The sequence below is a fragment of the Lethenteron reissneri genome, chromosome 2 (assembly GCF_015708825.2).
Source record: "Lethenteron reissneri isolate LAM-NWPU_2019-01 chromosome 2, ASM1570882v1, whole genome shotgun sequence".
Taxonomy (NCBI): Eukaryota; Metazoa; Chordata; class Hyperoartia; order Petromyzontiformes; family Petromyzontidae; genus Lethenteron; species Lethenteron reissneri.
Genome location: NC_083780.1, coordinates 4,132,408 through 4,151,549, shown reverse-complemented (window position 1 = coordinate 4,151,549; position 19,142 = coordinate 4,132,408). Strand labels below are relative to the sequence as shown.

General features: G+C 55.2%; 1 protein-coding gene across 1 annotated transcript; it reads left to right on the top strand.

The window, feature by feature from the left end:
* Nucleotides 1–4,391: 4,391 nt before the first annotated feature.
* On the top strand, nt 4,392–17,780 carry LOC133341998 (uncharacterized). The gene is made up of 2 exons (XM_061550859.1): nt 4,392–4,452; nt 9,764–17,780. Exon 2 carries the CDS (start codon nt 9,769–9,771, stop codon nt 15,037–15,039), a length of 5,271 nt encoding a protein of 1,756 aa, XP_061406843.1. The 5' UTR covers nt 4,392–4,452; nt 9,764–9,768; the 3' UTR covers nt 15,040–17,780.
* Nucleotides 17,781–19,142: the final 1,362 nt, after the last annotated feature.

Genomic DNA, 19,142 nt, shown 5'->3' with positions numbered 1-19,142 from the left:
GCTGTGGGGGGAGGGCCAATGCCCATTGGCCTCTCCCCTCATGGCGTCTGTGACCACCACAGTGGCTAAACGGGGGCTCTGGACGGGTGTGAGGGGCTGGTAACCCCTCCACCTTCAATTAACCACCACTAAACCACGAATTAAACATAAACCTGTAACAAATAAGCTTGTGCCGGAGGCCCCGGGGGGTCAGGCTTTTATGACGTCTCCTGGCCAAACCCCATTTGGCGGAGCCAGGAGATTGAATTTTCACCCTCGGGGCTCCTCCAGAAACAACAAAAAACCATTGCGGATGGCCACGTGGAATGTTCGACGCTCACTGCGGAGGAGAGGTCCTGCCACTTACTCTGTCGGGAGCTGGACCGGTACCTGCCTGGATCTCGCGGCATTCAGGAGGTCCGGTGGACCGGTTCTGGCTCCTGCCACCATGAGGTGTTGACAGTCCTCTACTCGGGGCAGGAGACTGCCAAAACAACAGGGTGTGGGCTCTTCTTCTGAACAAAAGAAGTGAAGGGGGGCGTGGGAGCGTGGCGGTGAGGTGTGGAAGCTGTAAGCCCCAGGATACTTTGGGCTCGCCTTCCCATCAACCAGAGGCGAGAGTGGTGTCGTGGTTACTTATGCCCCCACCGAAGACTGAACATCCGTGGAGGGATGCAGGCAAGCCGATGAGTCAGACGCTTTCTATGACCTCCTGTCACAGGTGCTGGCTAAAGTGGCCACTCGGGACAGAGTCATCTTGTTGGGTGACTTCAATGCCCGAGTTGGTCATGATGCTGTCACCTGGTCTGAGTGATTGGAAGGCATGGGCCAGATCAGCTCAATAATAACGGTAGGAGGCTGCTAGATTTTGTGCAGCCATGGGCTGTAATTACCAACACGCTCTTCCGGCATCGGCGCATCCACACAACATCATGGATACCTGCCGGGTCCAAGCAAGAACATCTGCTGGACTACGTAGTGACGGACCAGCGGATTGCGAACCCATGTCCTTGACACCAGGACCTACCGTGGAGCTGATCTGTCCTCTGGACCATCGCCTAGTCATCTGTAAGATGCGCCTGCCCTTTCTTCCACTCCGGTGGTGGGATGTACACCCAGGATCCCATCCAACCAAAGTGGCTGGTCTCCAGTAGCTGAGAAAGTTTGCAAGCGAGAATTTCATCATCGCTGCAGCTGGGGTTGGCATCGTCACCCACTCCACCGATGATGCGAGGGGAAAATGGGGCAGAGGTTTAAGACTGTGACTCATGCAGCTGCAATGGCTGCTTTGGGTACGCGGTCCAGACCTCCCAAGAAACCCTGGCTGACAGAGGAGGTGTTCAGGTTAATTGAGAAAAAGCGTACAGGCCCACTCTCATCGCCTACAGCATCCCACGTCAGAGAATGAGGAGGTTTACCGCAGCCTTCGCTCAGAAGTTCGGAGAGCCGTAAGGCGCTGTAAGGATGGGTGGTGGTCGCGGGTTGCTGAGGAGATGGAGTCTGCCTCAGTGGCCCGTGATCACAAATCACTATTTAACTCCATCAAAAAAAGTAACCTGCAGCGCCACACCTATTACCATCATTAGAGGAAAAAACGGTGATCCAATCTCCGACCCCCAGGAACAGGTTTGCAGATTTGCTGAGCATTTCTGTGAGGTCCTGGGGGAGGGAAATTCTCTCAGCCAGGAAAACATCATGGCACAAAGTGGTGATAACCTGCTGAGGCTGCGGTGCCTCAAATATTGGAAGAGGTCACCCCCTGTGAGTGGCTGGCTGAGGTGCCAGCTGTTGAGGAAGTACTGAGGGCGATCCGGAGTCTGAGACCAGGGAAGGCACTCGGGCAGAGATGATCTCCCAAGCGAAATGCTGAGGGAGGGTGGCGTTTGTGCACAGACTGCCCTATATGACATCATAACAACAGTCTGGACCACTGGACGGGTTCCGCAGGACTGGAAGGATGCCCTGGTGGTCCCCCTCTTTAAGAAGGGGGACCGTACCGACTGTAACAACTACAGGGGCATCTCACTCCTCAGTGTGCCGGGTAAGGTCCTGGCAAGGATTATTCAACATCGCCTTGCTAGGCACGCTGAGGAGAGGCTTGCGGAGCCCCAATGCGGTTTCAGGAAAGGGCGGTCCTGCACAGATGCCATATTTTCTGTCCGTCTGCTACAGCAGAGGTGTAGGGAATTCCAAAAAGACCTACATCTCTGCTTTATTGACCTGGTCAAGGCCTATGATACCATCAGTAGGACTGGGCTCTGGGTTGTTCTTCGTGCTTTCGGAGTCCCTGACCCTCTGCTCACGATCATTAAGGACCTTCATGATGGTGAGCGGCCCGGGTAAAACTACGTGGCCGGGAGTCGGAGCCTTTCCCTGTACACCTTGGGGTGCGACAGGGATGTCCTCTGGCTCCCACATTATTTAACATCTATTTTGACCGCGTAGTTCGTGAAGCCTTCAATAGCTGTACCGGGGGAATTTCCATTTGGTACAGATATAATGGGAGGCTGATCGATGCCCGGGTGCGATCAAGGGATGGCTCCCTATTGGTCAACCACGTTATGTATGCCGATGATTTGGTAATAGCTGCTCATTCAGAAGAGGAGTTGGAGGCGCTGCTGCTGAGACTGGAGCGTGCCACTAAGAGGTGGGGCCTTACCATCAGCCCCACCAAAACTAAGCACCTGCCTGGGTATTTTGTACCATCGGACACTCCACCCCCACAACTCCCAATTGGTGATGGGGCAGTTGTGGAGAGAGTGGAGAGTTCCCATACCTGGGCAGTGTGCTTATGACCGGCTCCAGTCTATCAGCAGAGGTCTCACTCCGAATCAGTCGAGCGGGCAATATCTTTTCATCGGTTGCGTAACGCTGTGTGGAAGCTACCTGGTCTGTCGCTCCGCACGAAGCTTCAGGTCTTCTCGGCCACGGTCATTCCCTCCCTTCTCTACGCTTGCGAGACGTGGACCCCCCTGGTGGAGCATCTTCGCCGGTTGGAAACATTTAGGCTGGCCTGCCTACGATCCATCCTGGGTTTAACCAGGCTGGATTGTGTGAGGAGCTCACAAATCCTTGAAAGATCTGGGCAAAGTCCCATCAGTGAGCTCCTCCGGCAGGCAAGGCTGCGTTGGCTGGGTCATGTAGCCCGCATGCCCAGCCACCGCATGCCTAAACAGCTTTTGTTCGGCCGGATCGAGGGGGCTAGACGGGCGCGGCACGGGCTGGAGAAGAGATGGAGTGATGTGGTACAGGAGGACGTGGAGCTGAGTGGACTTGCCGATGACTGGTACCAGCGGTGTCAAGATCGGCCTCAGTGGAGGAGGCTCGTGAAGGACGCTACTGGGCAGTTGGAGGCAGTCGCCCTCCAACAACAACGGAGGGCGGAGGAGCGACGCTCACAACAACGAGCGGAGCGCCGGGTGGCTAAAGCACAGCAAGTTGGCACAGTAGGGGGCACAGGTGGTGCATCAGCCAGTCATCTCGGTCATCTCGGTCAGTCGACCCGTGGCACCTGGGTCTGCCCCGTGACCTCCTGCCAGCGGGCTTTCGACACTTTCACGTGGCCTCAAGGTGCACTTGGCCTGGCACAAGCATCGTGGTGACGTCACCGCCACTTAGTGGCGAATGGCGGTTGTTGTTGTTGTTGTGTGACTGTGTGTGTGACTGTGTGACCGTGTGACAGTGTGTGTGTGTGTGTGACTGTGTGTGTGTGACTGTGTGTGTGTGTGACTGTATGTGTGTGAGATTGTGTGTGTGACTGTGTGTGTGTGTGACTGTGTGTGTGTATATATGTTGAGGGGGGCGGTAGAGTAGTGGTTATTCGCTGCGCTACGAACCCGGAGACCCGAGTTCGATTCCCACTCACGGCCAACCCGGTGACGATTATCTGAACCCGTCCCGGCCTCCCCTAGGTCGACTCAGCCTCGAATGAGTACCTGTGCGCGGTGTTTAAACATCGCCACTGGGGAGACAAAGGCGACCGCGCGTGGTGCTCGCTAACAGCACTTACATAACGGACTGTGTAAGGCTACATGGGGGGTCTTTGTCTTGTGTCTGCGTGTGTTGGCACCGTGGGTGGTTGGCGCAACTTTGCTCCGAAACCGGCGATCAGAGTTCGATTCCCCGCCCGCTCACGACCAACATCAGTGATGAATATTTGACCCAGTCGTGGGCGTCCCTAGGTCGACTCAGCCTTAAGTGAGTGCCTGAGGCAAAAGCGGCCGGGGCGTGGTTCTGGCAACTCCACTTCTTCGCGTGGCGCGCCTGAATTCGCAGGTGCTACTCGCGCACCTTGCCCCGACAGCCTTGCGTGGGCTATACGGGGGATCTTTGTCTCTGTCTTGTGCGTTCCCATGCCCCCCCGCCCCCCCCCGACTCGCCCCCTAAAACCCCCCTCCCGCCGCCGACCCAAACCACTGCGGCTCTGCTCGCAGCGCCACGCGGACTCTCAACCTCGAGCAGCGCCGAGTGAGAGTGAGTGGGAGACTGAGCGAGTGGCGTGTGTGTGTGTGTGTGTCACAGTAGGTACACGTGTGTGTGTGTCACAGTAGGTACATGTGTGTGTGTGTGTCACAGTAGGTACACGTGTGTGTGTGTGTGTGTGTCACAGTAGGTACACGTGTGTGTGTCACAGTAGGTACACGTGTGCGTGTGTCACAGGAGGTACACGTGTGTGTGTCACAGTAGGTACACGTGTGTGTGTCACAGTAGGTACCGTGTGTTGTGTCACAATAGGTACATATGTGTGTGTGTCACAGCAGGGTACACGTGTGTGTGTGTCACAGCAGGTACACGGTGTGTGTGTGTGTCACAGCAGGTACACGTGTGTGTGTGTGTGTCACAGTAGGTACACGTGTGTATGTGTCACAGTAGGTACACGTGTGTGTGTGTGTGTCACAGTAGGTACACGTGTGTGTGTGTCATAGAAGGTACACGTGTGTGTGTGTGTCACAGTAGGTACACGTGTGTGTGTGTGTGACAGCAGGTACACGTGTGTGTGTGTGTCACGGTAGGTACACGTGTGTGTGTGTCACAGTAGGTACACGTGGGTAAGGTATTTTTGTGTGTGTCACAGCAGGTACGATGTGTGTGTTGTCACAGCAGGTACACGTGTGTGTGTGTGTCCACAGCAGGTACACGTGTGTGTGTGATTGACAGCTGGTACACGTGTGTGTGTGTGTGTGATTGACAGCTGGTACATGTGTGTGTGTGTGTGTGTCACAGTAGGTACACGTGTGTGTGTGTGTCACAGTAGGTACACGTGTGTGTGTGTGTGTCACAGTAGATACACGTGTGTGTGTGTGTCACAGCAGGTACACGTGTGTGTGTGTCACAGCAGGTACACGTGTGTGTGTGTGTCACAGTAAAGTACACGTGTGTGTGTGTGTGTCACAGTAGGTACACGTGTGTGTGTGTGTCACAGCAGGTACACGTGTGTGTGTGTCACAGTAGGTACACGTTGTGTGTGTGTCACAGCAGGTACACGTGTGTGTGTCACAGCAGGTACACGTGTGTGTGTGTGTGTGTCACAGTAGGTACACGTGTGTGTGTGTGTGTCACAGCAGGTACACGTGTGTGTGTGTGTGACAGTATGTACACGTGTGTGTGTCACAGCAGGTACACGTGTGTGTGTGTGTGTCACAGTAGGTACACGTGTGTGTGTGTCACAGCTGGTACACGTGTGTGTGTGTCACAGTAGGTACACGTGTGTGTGTGTCACAGCAGGTACACGTGTGTGTGTGTGTCACAGCTGGTACACGTGTGTGTGTGTGTGTCACAGCTGGTACACGTGTGTGTGTGTGTGTGTCCACAGTAGGTACACGTGTGTGTGTGTCACAGTAGGTACACGTGTGTGTGTGTCACAGCAGGTACACGTGTGTGTGTGTGTCACAGCAGGTACACGTGTGTGTGTGTCACAGCATGTACACGTGTGTGTGTGTGTCACAGCATGTACACGTGTGTGTGTGTCACAGCAGGTACACGTGTGTGTGTGTCACAGCATGTACACGTGTGTGCGTGTGTGTCACAGCATGTACACGTGTGTGTGTGTGTCACATCATGTACACGTGTGTGTGTGTGTCACAGCAGCTACACATGTGTGTGTGTGTCACAGCAGGTACACATGTGTGTGTGTGATTGACAGCTGGTACACGTGTGTATAACAGCAGGTGGCCGTGTGTGTTTCAGCGTGTGTGAGTGTAATCACGTGTGTGTGACTATGAGTGTGGATGTTTCACTGCGATTGTGTGGCTGCTACGCGCGTCCTCTCTGTGTCAGGCAAACGCGGGCAGGTGTGCGTGTGTGAAACAAACGAGACGGAACAATGCAAACGAAAAATACTACAATAGAGACAGACAATACAATAGAGACGTAACAATACCATCGAGACAGAACAATATAATCGAGACCGAACAATACAAACGAGATACATTTCGATGTAAAGCTTTCGTGACTGTAGGGATTCATATTCTTGGTTCTTTCGGTAAAGTGACGTAGAAGGGAAATAATACAATAATAAATAGTTAAACATCATACAATTCTCACGACGTTTCGGCCACAACGCAAGCAGCCGTCCTCAGGTGAAGAACAGGGCTGTCGGAAAGACAGCGTCCTTAGCAGTGTTCATTAGAACGCTGTCTTTCCGACAGACCTGTTCTTCACCTGAGGACGGCTGCTTGCGTTGTGGCCGAAACGTCGTGAGAATTAAATTATGTTTAATATTTATATTATTTTATTGTTTCACTTCTACGTGACTTCAACGAAAGAAACAAGAATACAAACAAGATGGTCAATACAATCGAGATGAGAAAATACAAAGTTAACAGAATAATACAAAGTAGACAGAATAATACAAATGAGGCAGAACAAAACGAGGCAGGGCTACCAGAGTGAATGGGATGTATGTATGTTGAACTTTGTTTGCACCATACGTAGCCAAACATGCTGATAAAAGGTGCGGGGGACGGTCAACAAACCTAAAGCAGTTCTAAAGAAATTCGTTTTCAATCGAGATTTAGCAGCTCCAATGGCTTCCTAAAATTGGGTGAAAGAGCGTTTCAGACAGCTGCAAAAGCACATCTGAGAGCGCTGCGAAGATGAGCGGATCTTCCTGGTTCTTTCGGTAAAGTCACGTAGAAGGGAAGTAATAAAATAATAAAAATAAAACATGATAAAATAATTCTCACGACGTTTCGGCCACAACGCAAGCAGCCGTCCTCAGGTGAAGAGGTAAAGTCACGTAGAAGGGAAGTAATAAAATAATAAAAATAAAACATAATAAAATAATTCTCACGACGTTTCGGCCACAACGCAAGCAGCCGTCCTCAGGTGAAGAGGTAAAGTCACGTAGAAGGGAAGTAATAAAATAATAAAAATAAAACACAATAAAATAATTCTCACGACGTTTCGGCCACAACGCAAGCAGCCGTCCTCAGGTGCAGAATGAAACATTCGTTCTTCACCCGAGGACGGTTGCTTGCGTTATTTTATTTTTACTATGTTTTATTTTTATTATTTTATTATTTCCCTTCTACGTGACTTCACCGAAAGAACCAGGAAGATGAATCCCTGCAGTCACGTTGTGTGTAATGAGTGTAGCCTCGTTCTCCCGCAGTTGAAGGGCGCTTCAAGTTCGTGCGCGAGGGGGTAGAGACGGCTGCTGTTTCCCAGAAACTCTTTCCAGTGAGGACCTTCCTGGAAACGTTTGAGGTCACAGGAGATAACCGCGTGGTGTTGGTGATGGTGGTGGCGAGTATCTGAACACGGTCCTGGGTTTTTCCTAGGTCGACCCAGCCTCAAATGAGTACCTGGAGTGGTGTGTAAACATCGCCACTTTTTTTAAAGACAAAGGCGGCCAGGGGTGGTTATATCCACCCCAACTCCTCGTGTACCGTGCCGACTTTCTTCGTAGGTGCTACTCTCTAACAGTACTTGCCCCAACAGTCTGTTTGAGGCTATACGGGGAATCTTTGTCTTTCGTAGCGATGATGGTGGTGGTGGATGCAATTGTAATTGTCTGTGCAGACGGCGATCAAGAAACGCGGGACTGGCGCCGCGAGCCTCGATTTCTCGAGCACACATTGTTTTCTTGGGATTCTATTATTCTGGGATGCTATTGTTATCCCGAGAGTATCTTGGGGCGCCACGGTGGCTAGGAGATGTTAACTACCTCGCCTGGTATACAGGAGGTCGTGGGTTCGATTCCGACCCCAACGCCTGCTGTATATTGGGAGTTTGCGTGTTCTCTCTCTCTCTAACCGTGGTCATGTGGATTTTTCTCGGACATTTTGAAAATGCGTTTAGATCATTTGGCTGCTATAAATTTGCACGTGATAAGCCACTTTGTGGGCTATCATTTGTGGCCAGGTCGCTTCTGAAAAAGAGCTATACAGCTCAGTAGGTCTTACCTGGTAAAATAAAAATAGTTTACCGATTAGTTTGTTGTCTTGGGACAAAATTTTTTTAATTGCCTTGAGATTTACTCGTTTTAAGGATTACATTTTTTCTAGATTATTTTGTTATCTTGAGATGTCATTGTCTAGTGATCATATTGTTGTCTTGGGATTCTCTCATTTCTTGAGATGCTATTGTCTTAGACATCTATTGTTGTCTTGAAACGTTTAGCGCATGGCAAGTTTGTGTAAACTACACGTCCAGGTTGAAGTTTGTGAGCCACTCTCGAAAAGCTTCAGGAGTAGCGTGACTAATGTCATCCGTCTTCTTGGTTCTTTCGGTAAAGTCACGTAGAAGGGAAATAATAAAATAATAAAAATAAAACATAATAAAATAATTCTCACGACGTTTCGGCCACAACGCAAGCAGCCGTCCTCAGGTGAAGAACAGGAAGAACAGGTCTGTCGGAAAGACAGCGTCCTTAGCAGTGTTCATTATGACGCTGTCTTTCCGACAGCCCTGTTCTTCACCTGAGGATGGCTGCTTGCGTTGTGGCCGAAACGTCGTGAGAATTAAAAATGTTTTATTTTTTATTATTTTATTATTTTCCTTCTACGTGACTTTACCGAAAGAACCAAGAAGATGAATCACTGCAGTCACGAAAGCTTTAAATCGAAATTTAATGTCATCCGGTCCGCCGGAAAGCGGGCCTAGTAGACCGATGCAGCAGTTCACGGTTTGGTACTTTGTCAGGTTCCCGTGGCCACAGGGCCCTGCACCGTGGGCCCCCATCTGTGACGTCCCAATCGCGCAAGAGGCCTGCGCAGCGGCGAGAGCGTTCACCGCCCCGGAGTGGTTGACGATTGCATCCACCACGGGTTTCTTGGCCGAGCCATTGGCAACCTCGGCAGGACTCCATCGCAGCATTTGCAAGCGCTCCCCAGTTGACCCCCACTTAGTCCAATTGTCTCGCCCCGCCGACCCCAGATTGGGTTCATGGGGAGGTCGAGCCGGTTACCGTGGCGGTAACGAGAGGTCCGTCCTTCCTCAGATTGTTTCGCAGTTAGTTGAATTTCGTGCATCCTATTGTTGCCTTGCTGAAATTCTATTGTTGACCTTAGATTCAATTGTCTTGGGATTATATTGCTGTCTTGAGTTTCTATTATCTTGATATTCTATTGTCTTGATATGCTATTGTTTTTTTAGATTATATTGTCATCTCGGGATTCTATTGTTGATATAATGCTCTTTTATTATCTCGAGACACAATTCTTTTCTTCAGAATCTAATGTTTTCTACACGTGTATCCATGAGAGGTAAAAGAGTGAAGTATTTGCTTTCCTGACCCCTAACCCCGTTCCTTTAACCCCCCCCCCCACTCCTTCTCAAGCAGCTGCCATGGCGGGCGTTGCCACCCTGGGCTATGTGAGCGACGCTTCGAGCGACGGGGGCTCGGGATTGGACGAGGCCGACAACGAGGTGCGCAACCTCACGTCACGAACCTTCAAGCGCATCACCACGCCCATCTCCTCCTGCGGCGACGAGACCACGCCCACACCCTGTGACGTCACCTCCTACGATGCTGACGAGGCTGCCACGCCCACCCCGTGCGACGGGAAGGCCCTGACCACGCCAGGCCAGGAACCCGACAAATGGCCGACGTACGTGGAGCTGGGCATCTGGAGGAAGACCCAGCATGCAGCGGCGCGTGCCAGCACCGCCCTGCTGATGTCGCACAACGGCCAGCAACAATCCGCACGCCGCACCACCACCACTACCAGCACGACCCAGCAGCAGTCTGCCAAACTGCACACCGCCACCACCACCACCACGACCAAGTCTGTGCACACGGCGATCAAGATAGCGCACCACAGCACCACACACACTGCCGGTTCGTACCAGAGCACCGCACACACCGCTGACCCACAGAACGGCTTCACGCACGGCACCGGCTCACAGCAGAACGCCGCTCACACTGCCGGCTCACACCAGGGCCCGCTGCACGCCGCACCCAGGAACAACACGGGGGGTCCCACCGTGGCCGCTAATACAAAACACAGCCCGCACACCATCAGCACCACACTTGGCAAGAAGAAGGAGGGGGGTCCGGCCAGCGCTCCCACCACCGGCACCCGAAACGCAGCCATGCACACGTCCCACTCAGCACTCGCAGCCACCAGCAGCAGCTCCACCACATCGCCACTCGCCAAACCGCACTCCCCAGCCACACAAGCTGGCAACCCGCACTACACTGCGCCCGCTGTCACGAACAGAACTTTCAAGCAGCAGACGTCGGGCAGCACGACCAGCGTAGACACCAGCACACGTGCCAGCTCCCGTTCCATCACACACACCTTTTCAAACGGCAGTACGCTTAATGCTGCCACCACACCCAACTTTAAAAACGCCACGTACAGGCAGCAACCGTCGGGCAGTTCCACTGGAGCACACACCATCGTCTCAAACGCCAGTACACTCGCCGGCACAGACACCGGCACGCCAAAAGCTGCCACGGCCATCTTTACCAACGGCATATCCAAGCAGCAGACATCAGGCGTCGTGGTCGGTGCGCACACCAGCTCGCCCACTGTCTCAACCGGCGACACGCATTCCGGGTCACACCCCACAGGCAGTCCATCTCACGGGGCTCAGCTTGGCGTCGAGGGTGGCAGTGGCGGCAACAGCAGTGGCCGAGGCGGAAGCCGTGGTGGAGGTCGTGGTGGAGGGCGCGGTGGAGGCCGCGGTGGCGGTGGTGGAGGCCCCGTGCGATACATGGTGGCTGGGTTCCGCTTGCTGTGCCGAGCCGAGAGCCCGCCCGATGACTCCAAAGACCCCGAGGGGGCACTCGGGGTTGCAGGGGGCGGCGGCGTTTCGACTGAGCAGAGCCCAGGGCTGGACAAAATCAAGGGGTCGGCCAGTGCAAATCGGGCGTCAGTGGTGGAGGAAGCCAGCGGCATAGGGGAGGACGTGACGACGCGGGAGAGGTTGGGAGAGTCATGGGGGCGTCGGTGGAGCGAGGGGGGGGCAGCGGACAAGAGGCTCAAAGCAGCACGGCCGCTGAGTTGCGGCACGGAGCAGCCCGCCATCTCACGCTCGATCGGTGCGCGCCGATCGTCGGACAGTGGCCCCCGCATGCCGGCACCAGCGAGCACAGCAGTGGAGGAGCCGCCAGGCCTGAGCGGCGTGGTTCGTAGCGGCGGCGGCGCCGCCGGCGGGAGTCCACACTCGGGCGCCGGTTCTTGCTGCGGCCCCGACAAGAGGGCGCTCGACGCCGGGGCGGTGAGACCGCTGCCCAAGACGCAAAGGAGCGAGACAAAGGGCGGGGCGTCCGTGTCGGGGGGCGGCAGGGGCAGGGAGAAGGAGGGCGAAGCCAAAGTGGAGGCCGAGGTGGAGGAGGTAGCGCGAGCGAGCAGCCACCTGAGCAATGTCATCGGGAGGCACATGCGCCTGGAGCGGAGCCTGAGCGAGGGTGCCGACTCGCGGAGCACGGGGCCGGTGGAGACCATGGGCCCACTGGATCCAGGGAGCTCCACCCACCCCCTGCTGACCGGCACGCTCGCCCCAGCCGCTGGGAAAATCACTCCGTCCGACATGGACCACTGGAAGATTTACTTGGACACCGACGACGACGAAGAAGAGGTTTTCGAGGCGTGTGAAGACAGGAGTGTGGGCCCTGGCGGAGCTGCCCCAGCCGGGCACTGTGACTCCCACGAGCCGGCGTTTGAGGAGGAGGTGGCCACCATGAACAACGACGCGGAGCTGGAGGTTCGGCTCGCCGAGGCGATGGCGCTTGGAGTGGCCGCTGTCGGCAGCTGGGACATGATGCCCACGCCGGGGGGCGCTCGCGTGGATGTGGAAGGGGACGAGAGTGGTGCCGCGTGGATGACCTCGGAAGCGGGAGTCCGCCCCGGTGTGGAACAAATTGGGGGCTCGTTCGGGTCAAAGAGAAGGAAAAGACGCAGTGCGAGCAGCACGAGGCCCTCGGCACCATTGTCGGCGGCCGGGGATGTGAGGGTTGGCAACAGGGCCCAGGGCTGGGCCCAGGACATAGCGCGCCTCCTGACGCCGAATCTCGGGGACAAGGAGAAGGCCAATGAGGACAGGGGCTGCGAGAGGGGCAGGGAGAGGGGCAGGGAGAGGGGCAGGGGCAGAGAGAGAGAAGAGAATGTGCATGCACGGAGGGCTGTGTCCCTAGACTGCTTGCCCAACACGAGAGCACGGGAGCGTGAACACGAGAGGGAGAAGCAGAAAGAACGAGAGAAGCAGAGGAGGAAAGCGCAAGAGCACGTCAAAAAGGAGAGGGAGATGGAAAGACATCAGGAGCAGCAGAGGGAGCGGGAACGGGAGCGAGCGAAGGAATGGGAGAGGGAACGGCAGCAGGATCGCGAGCACCGCCGCGCAGCGCTCGGCAAGCTCAACGAAGCCGTGCGGGCGCTCGAGACGAAGCTGGCGCTGAAGACGCGTGGACCGGGCCCTGCGAGCACCGCCGCCTCCTCCACCGCACCCACGTCTCCCGGCTGTGGCTCCGAACCATCTCGGCGAGAACCCAGCGCCAAAGTGCCACCGTCTGGGCCTACGTCTGGGCCAAACTACTCCTCCCCCTCGCCCAACGCCTCCGTGCCCCATCCCGTAGCGGCTGCTGAGAAAACGGCGCCTGCCAAGGCCCCGGCGGGCGATGCCATAACAGGTCACGTGGGCGGGCGGGCGCGCCTAGCCCGGTCGCTGTCCGCGGGAACACCGTCGCCAGGGGAGCCAGTGGCCTGGCCACGGGACCAAGCACATTCGCGGCCACCCAGTTTTCGTTCTGTGCTGCCGCCTTCGGCAAAGGCCAAGACCGCCTCCGGGACGTCCGGGGTGACCGGGGTGACGGGGGTGACCGGGGTGACCGGGGTGACGGGCGAGGCGGCCGCAAGCGCAGGAAATGAGGAGAAGAGCGGAGGGCGGGATGTCACACGGGGGCCCGAGGGGGCTAGAGGAGAGGATGCCAGCGACGGCTACTTCACCATGTCGCCTCGCCGACCCAAGCAGCAGGAGGCTCAGCAGGAGCTTCCGATGAAGCTAGATGCGCCGCAGCAGCAGCAGCAAAAGCAGCAGCAGCAGGCCAAGGTTCAGCCGCCATCCTCGCTGCTGTCTAAAGCACAGCACAAGCCGGGCCCACAGAAGATGACGCAGTCGCAAAAACCACCAGATCAGAAGCAAGAGCAGACAGCACAGGCACCAGATAAATCCCTGCTGTGGCAGAGGAGAACCCAGGCTCAAGCACAAGCGACCACGCGGCCACCGGCGGTGGCGCAACCACCCAAGCCACCGACTCAGCTGCAGACACAGCCAAACAGAGCGCAACAGCCACCAGACAGACAGCAGAGCCAGACGAATGCCACCAAGCAGACACAACTGGACAGGGACCCACAGCTTAACCGCCAGCAACCGGTGCAGCAGCAACAGCTGCACACGGGACAGCCACAAGAACCGACACAAGCACCACAACCACAAAATTTGCAACTGCAGAGACAGCCACAGTCTGAGCCTCCGTTTCCACAACCGATGCATCTGATGCAACAGGAACTACCGCAGCCAATTGCACAACAACCGATGCAACAACAGCCTACGCAACAACAGCTGATGCAACAACAGCTGATGCAACAACAGCCGATGCAACAACAGCATCTGATGCAGCAACAACAGCTGATGCAGCAACAGCAGCTGATGCAACAACAGCCTACGCAACAACAGCCGATGCAACAACAGCTGATGCAACAGCTGATGCAGCAACAGCTGATGCAACAACAGCAGGCGATGCAACAGCAGCCTACGCAACAGCAGCAGATGCAACAGCAGCAGATGCAACAGCAGGCGATGCAACAGCAGCCTACGCAACAGCAGCAGATGCAACAGCAGCTGATGCAACAGCAGGCGATGCAACAGCAGCCTACGCAACAGCAGCAGATGCAACAGCAGCTGATGCAACAGCAGCAGGCGCTGTCTCACATGGCACCGCAGTACCCGTACATGATGATGCCGCAGGATGTGTCCTCACAGGCCATGATGATGTCACAGCTGATGGCGCCACTGATGGCTCCATACACAACGGCCCAACCGGAGACGACGGCGGTGGCACCGCCAACGCCAGAGCCGGTGCCACCGCCGTCCGCGGCGCTTGCACCGCACGCGCCCGGCACCCCGCCGCGACCTCCCATGTCTCCGGAGCCGATGATGATGATGTCGCCGGAGGCCGCGTCCCAGGCGGCGATGGCGGCGCGGCAGATGATGATGTCCACCATGATGATGATGATGATGGCCAATCCGGCCATGATGCAGTTCCAGCAGGGAGCGATGCCCTCATTCATGCCGGGCCACCTAATGACGTACCCGGCCGGTGGCCCCCCCGCCATGTCGTACCCAATGAGCGGCGCGCCGCAGTTCCCGGGGGGCGCAATGATGCCCTACCCGGCGGCGTACGGGGTGCCCCAGTTCCCCCCCGCGTTTGCGCCAAACCCCACGGCGCCAGCGTACCCGCAGCCGGGCCAGTACAAGGCAACGCCCGTGACGGACACCACCCCGCCGAGCCCGACCGCCAAGCACCCGTGGGAGGCTCCCTACTTTGTCCCGTCGGGGACCCAGCCCAGCTCCCCAACGGGGGCCTTCTCTTACCAGAATGGCAGTCACTGATGGCTAACGACGGCAACGCCTTGTCTGTAGGTGTGACTACCTCCCCCACCCCTCCCCTCCCACCACTTGGAGGGGCATGTGGAGGCTTTGTGCACCGGCCGGTGGCTCTTCGCCACAAGAGGATGCGGCCGCTGAGCTTCGGCTGTACCTGCCGTGGCCTCAGTGCGGCCCCTAGCAAGGCCATAGGGGGGAGGGCCGGCTCCCAAAAGCCACCGCTCGCTTCACACCCATGCAGATTCTACTAGAGCTTTCCTCGTGTCGCCACTGTGCGCCGATACCGTTGCTTTTCTGTGGGTAATGATACAATCCGTTGCACCGCACGCAAGTCCCAGTGCCGTCGCCATTATCACCATTGAGTCCCACAGCCGTGCATCCCCATTGTGGCTGTAATTGCGTAGACAGTGTGTGGGGGCGTGGTGGTGGGGGGTGGGGTTAGAAAACAAACGAGGGCAACTTTTCTTCTGGTCTGGGCCTCCTTGGTACGGAGCCAATCGATTGACGTACTAATTTCTCAATGAGTTAAATTTACGACACGTATCGATAATGCACTTGCGTGCAAATGTTAAACCGTAATTAAAATCAAATGACTTTCAAAATAAATCTGTCATCTTGGCCAATGTGAATTACAACTAAGGTTAAAGAGTTTTCAATCTAGATGATTTAAAAGTGCATATCTCCAGTGGCTTCCTAATATCGGAACAGCGTTCCAGACGGCCGCAGAAGCGCATCCAAAAGTGCGTTATGCAGTGACCATCTTTGTTCGATGGCTCGCCAAAAGCCGCTGCAAGGATGACCGGAGTTCGCGTGATGGGTTATGTTCCTTGACGAGACCAGCATGGTATTGTGGTTCATTTGTGGCAAAGTACTTTGTGTGTAATGAGTGCGACCTTATAATGTGTTCGTTCAGCAACCAGAAGCCAATGCAGCTCAGCGAGCACCGGACAGACATGGTCAGGTCTTGCAGTACCCGTCGCGACAGGCGCCAAATCATTTTGTACGCGCTGCAGCTTGGTAACGTTTTTGCCAGACGTCCAGTAGAGTAGTGAGTTGCAATAATCGAGCCTCGTCGATACCATGCTACACGCCACCGTGTTGGTTATGTCACGACTCAATAGAGGTCGAACATGTCATGAAGTCCTAAAATGTAAATCGCAGGACCTGACGACATTTTGCACGTGGCGATCAAACGACATGTTCTGGTCGAGAATGGTGCCGAGGCTCTTTAGATGAGTAGAAAACTGAATCCTGGAGTCTGCGACTGCCACACCCGGTCCTCCCACACTGTTTTTGAAAGTAGATGATGTCAAACTCCCCGCAGAGGTCCACACTCACTTTTTTCTAACAGGGAGTTGGGGCCTGCGCCTAACAGACTCAGGGCCTTGGCCTTGTGACTCCGCACCTCGAATCAGTTTAGACAGAGTGCCTCTATATGTATGAGCAAATGTAGTTCGACACAGTGTCTGGGTCATGATCATCATCATCTGTCTCTTCCATCGGTTCATTCGTGGTAATGGTACCCAATAATTCCTTTCACCGGTCTCTCTCTTGAGCCAATGATGCTGCTTCGTTCAGCCTCAATGTTTTCTCTTCTATATATTTTACTGCTGGATCTATCCCGAACCTGGATTCATGCTGTCCCCCCCCAATCTCCTCTTCCACTTATTACAATAGTGACGATGTTTAGTTTTACATAGAATCGTTCATGCAAATCGCATCTCTCACAATTTCCGAGGAACCACAGTAAAGCTGTAAGGCAGCAGCAGCAGCAGCTTAGCAGTTAGGAGGCGGCGCTACCAACCATCGCCAGAGCTCTGCGGGCCTCAATATGTTGTACGGATGGATGCAATGGCGGAGCCAGGATTTTCAGGTAGGGGGGGCAACCCCTCCAGCCATGAAACATGATAGAGTTGTTAGTAAGGACTTGCTCATGGCTTTTTACTCGACGCGTGTGCGGCGATGGTTCAGCCATCGATCGAGGGTCTAATTCGAACCGCGTTGTGTGATCGGCATCGCGCTCGCTGAAGGTGAATGCCTTCAGGGAAGTCGTGTACTGTATCCGCTACTGCGCAGAATTCTGTGAGCCACTTATAACCGCTTTGCCGTTACCTATTGCCAATTATGTACTCAGACTATTGTCCTATCATCTGATAGCTTCCCTGGCACATAATAATATGCTACACAGTGGCAGTGGGGGTTGTCGATTTATCACTAATAAACCCCAATGATCCAATCTATCGGATCATTGGGGGGGGGGGGGGCACGTGCCACCCCACCACCCCCTAGCTCCGCCAGTGTATGTATGTTTAACTTCTTTCGCACCGTACGTAGCCAACCGTGCTAACTGGAAGTGTTCTCCCGTGTCCGAACCCCTGCGATATTCTCTCCGTGACTTTGTCTCTGGAGGTTCAACTCTTAACTGGTTTCTAACCTGGGGCCCGTAAGAACTTGAATAATTATCCAGTGAGCTTTTGGCACCGACACTTTGCGATGCTTGCTCAGGGCTGCGTGGGCGGCTCCTGGATCATTTGAGAAGTTACAGCATCTGCTGCTATTGCTGCTGCTGCTGTTGCTACCCCTGCCGCTGCCGCTAGACCCTAAATTAGGCTCGTGTATGTCGTGCTAGTGCAACTTGTCAACACCACAATTATGGCACGACATCAACTTGTACGAGTGGTGGGAGTCCGCTGTCCAACCGGGATAAAGGCCAACGGGGCGGGCGGGTGAGTGGGTAAGCAGGTGAGTGGGCGGGCGGGCGGGCAAGTGATTTGGCAGGTGAATGGTGGGGCAGGTGAGCGAGCGGGTGAGAAGGTGAGCTGCTTCGGGGGCCGGTGAGTAGGCGGAGCGTGCGCTCGCTAAGAGTTGCGCGGCGAAGGAGAAGAGGATGGTGATGCGATGTGTGTGGGGTAGGGGAAGAAAGCACGTGGCAGCAAATCCACTGCTCGCGTATATGTGAACACACACACACGTTGCACACACACACACGTTGCACACACACACGTTGCACACACACGCACGTTACACACACACACACACGTTACGCACAGATATACGCGCGCGACACGCGTGCTTGTTACGTGTTAAGTGATGCTGTCCCGGGTGATTAAACGAGAATTGTATTAAAATGATGGCTTCACGTCTCCCTGTCTCTGTGCGCATATCGTATGTAACTTCGACTTGTAACGCGCCCCAGTCTCCGCTCATCGATCTCGTAGAGAGAGGGAACGACTTAGGGAGGCGCCAGGGTGGAGGAAGCCAACAATTTTCGCCAAGCTCTGCCATCCTCTACATATGATTAATGAACATTGGCGTGTGTGAGCAAACCAGCGCACATTGAGAAAACCCACGAGTGCGAGCTGGGTAACGCTCTTATCCCACACGGACGGAATGTGTGAGGTCCGCGTTTGCTGTACTGCCTTGTTGGTAAGCCATGGTTTCGGCACGGGGAAACACGGACGAGCATCAGCATCAGCAGCATCAGCAGCAGCAGCAGCAGCATCAGCAGCATCAGCAGCAGCATCAGCAGCAGCATCAGCAGCAGCCGCATCAGCAGCAGCAGCAGCAACAGCCACAGCAGCATCAGCAGCATCAGCAGCAGCAGCAGGATCAGCAGCATCAGCAGCAGCATCAGCAGCAGCAGCATCAGCAGCATCAGCAGCAGCAGCATCATCAGCATCAGCAGCATCAGCAGCATCAGCATCAGCAGCATCATCAGCATCATCAGCAGCAGCATCAGCAGCAGCATTATCAGCATCAGCAGCAGCATCAGCAGCATCAGCAGCAGCAGCAGCATCAGCAGCATCAGCAGCAGCAGCATCATCAGCAGCAGCATCAGCAGCAGCCGCCGGTATCCTGGCCACGCGGCCCAGGCGGCCGAGGCGGGGCTGCTGGCCCTTGGATGTGATTGAAGTGCCGTGGAAACTTGGCGAGACAGCCCATGGCAGCTGCATGTTCACGTGACTTGCTGACAACCACCACAGCCACCACCATCGCAACCACCTTCACAACAGCCACAATCACAACCACCACAGCCATCACCATCGCAACCACCTTCACAACAAGCACCACCACAGTCACAAGCACCACTATCACAACCACCTCCACAA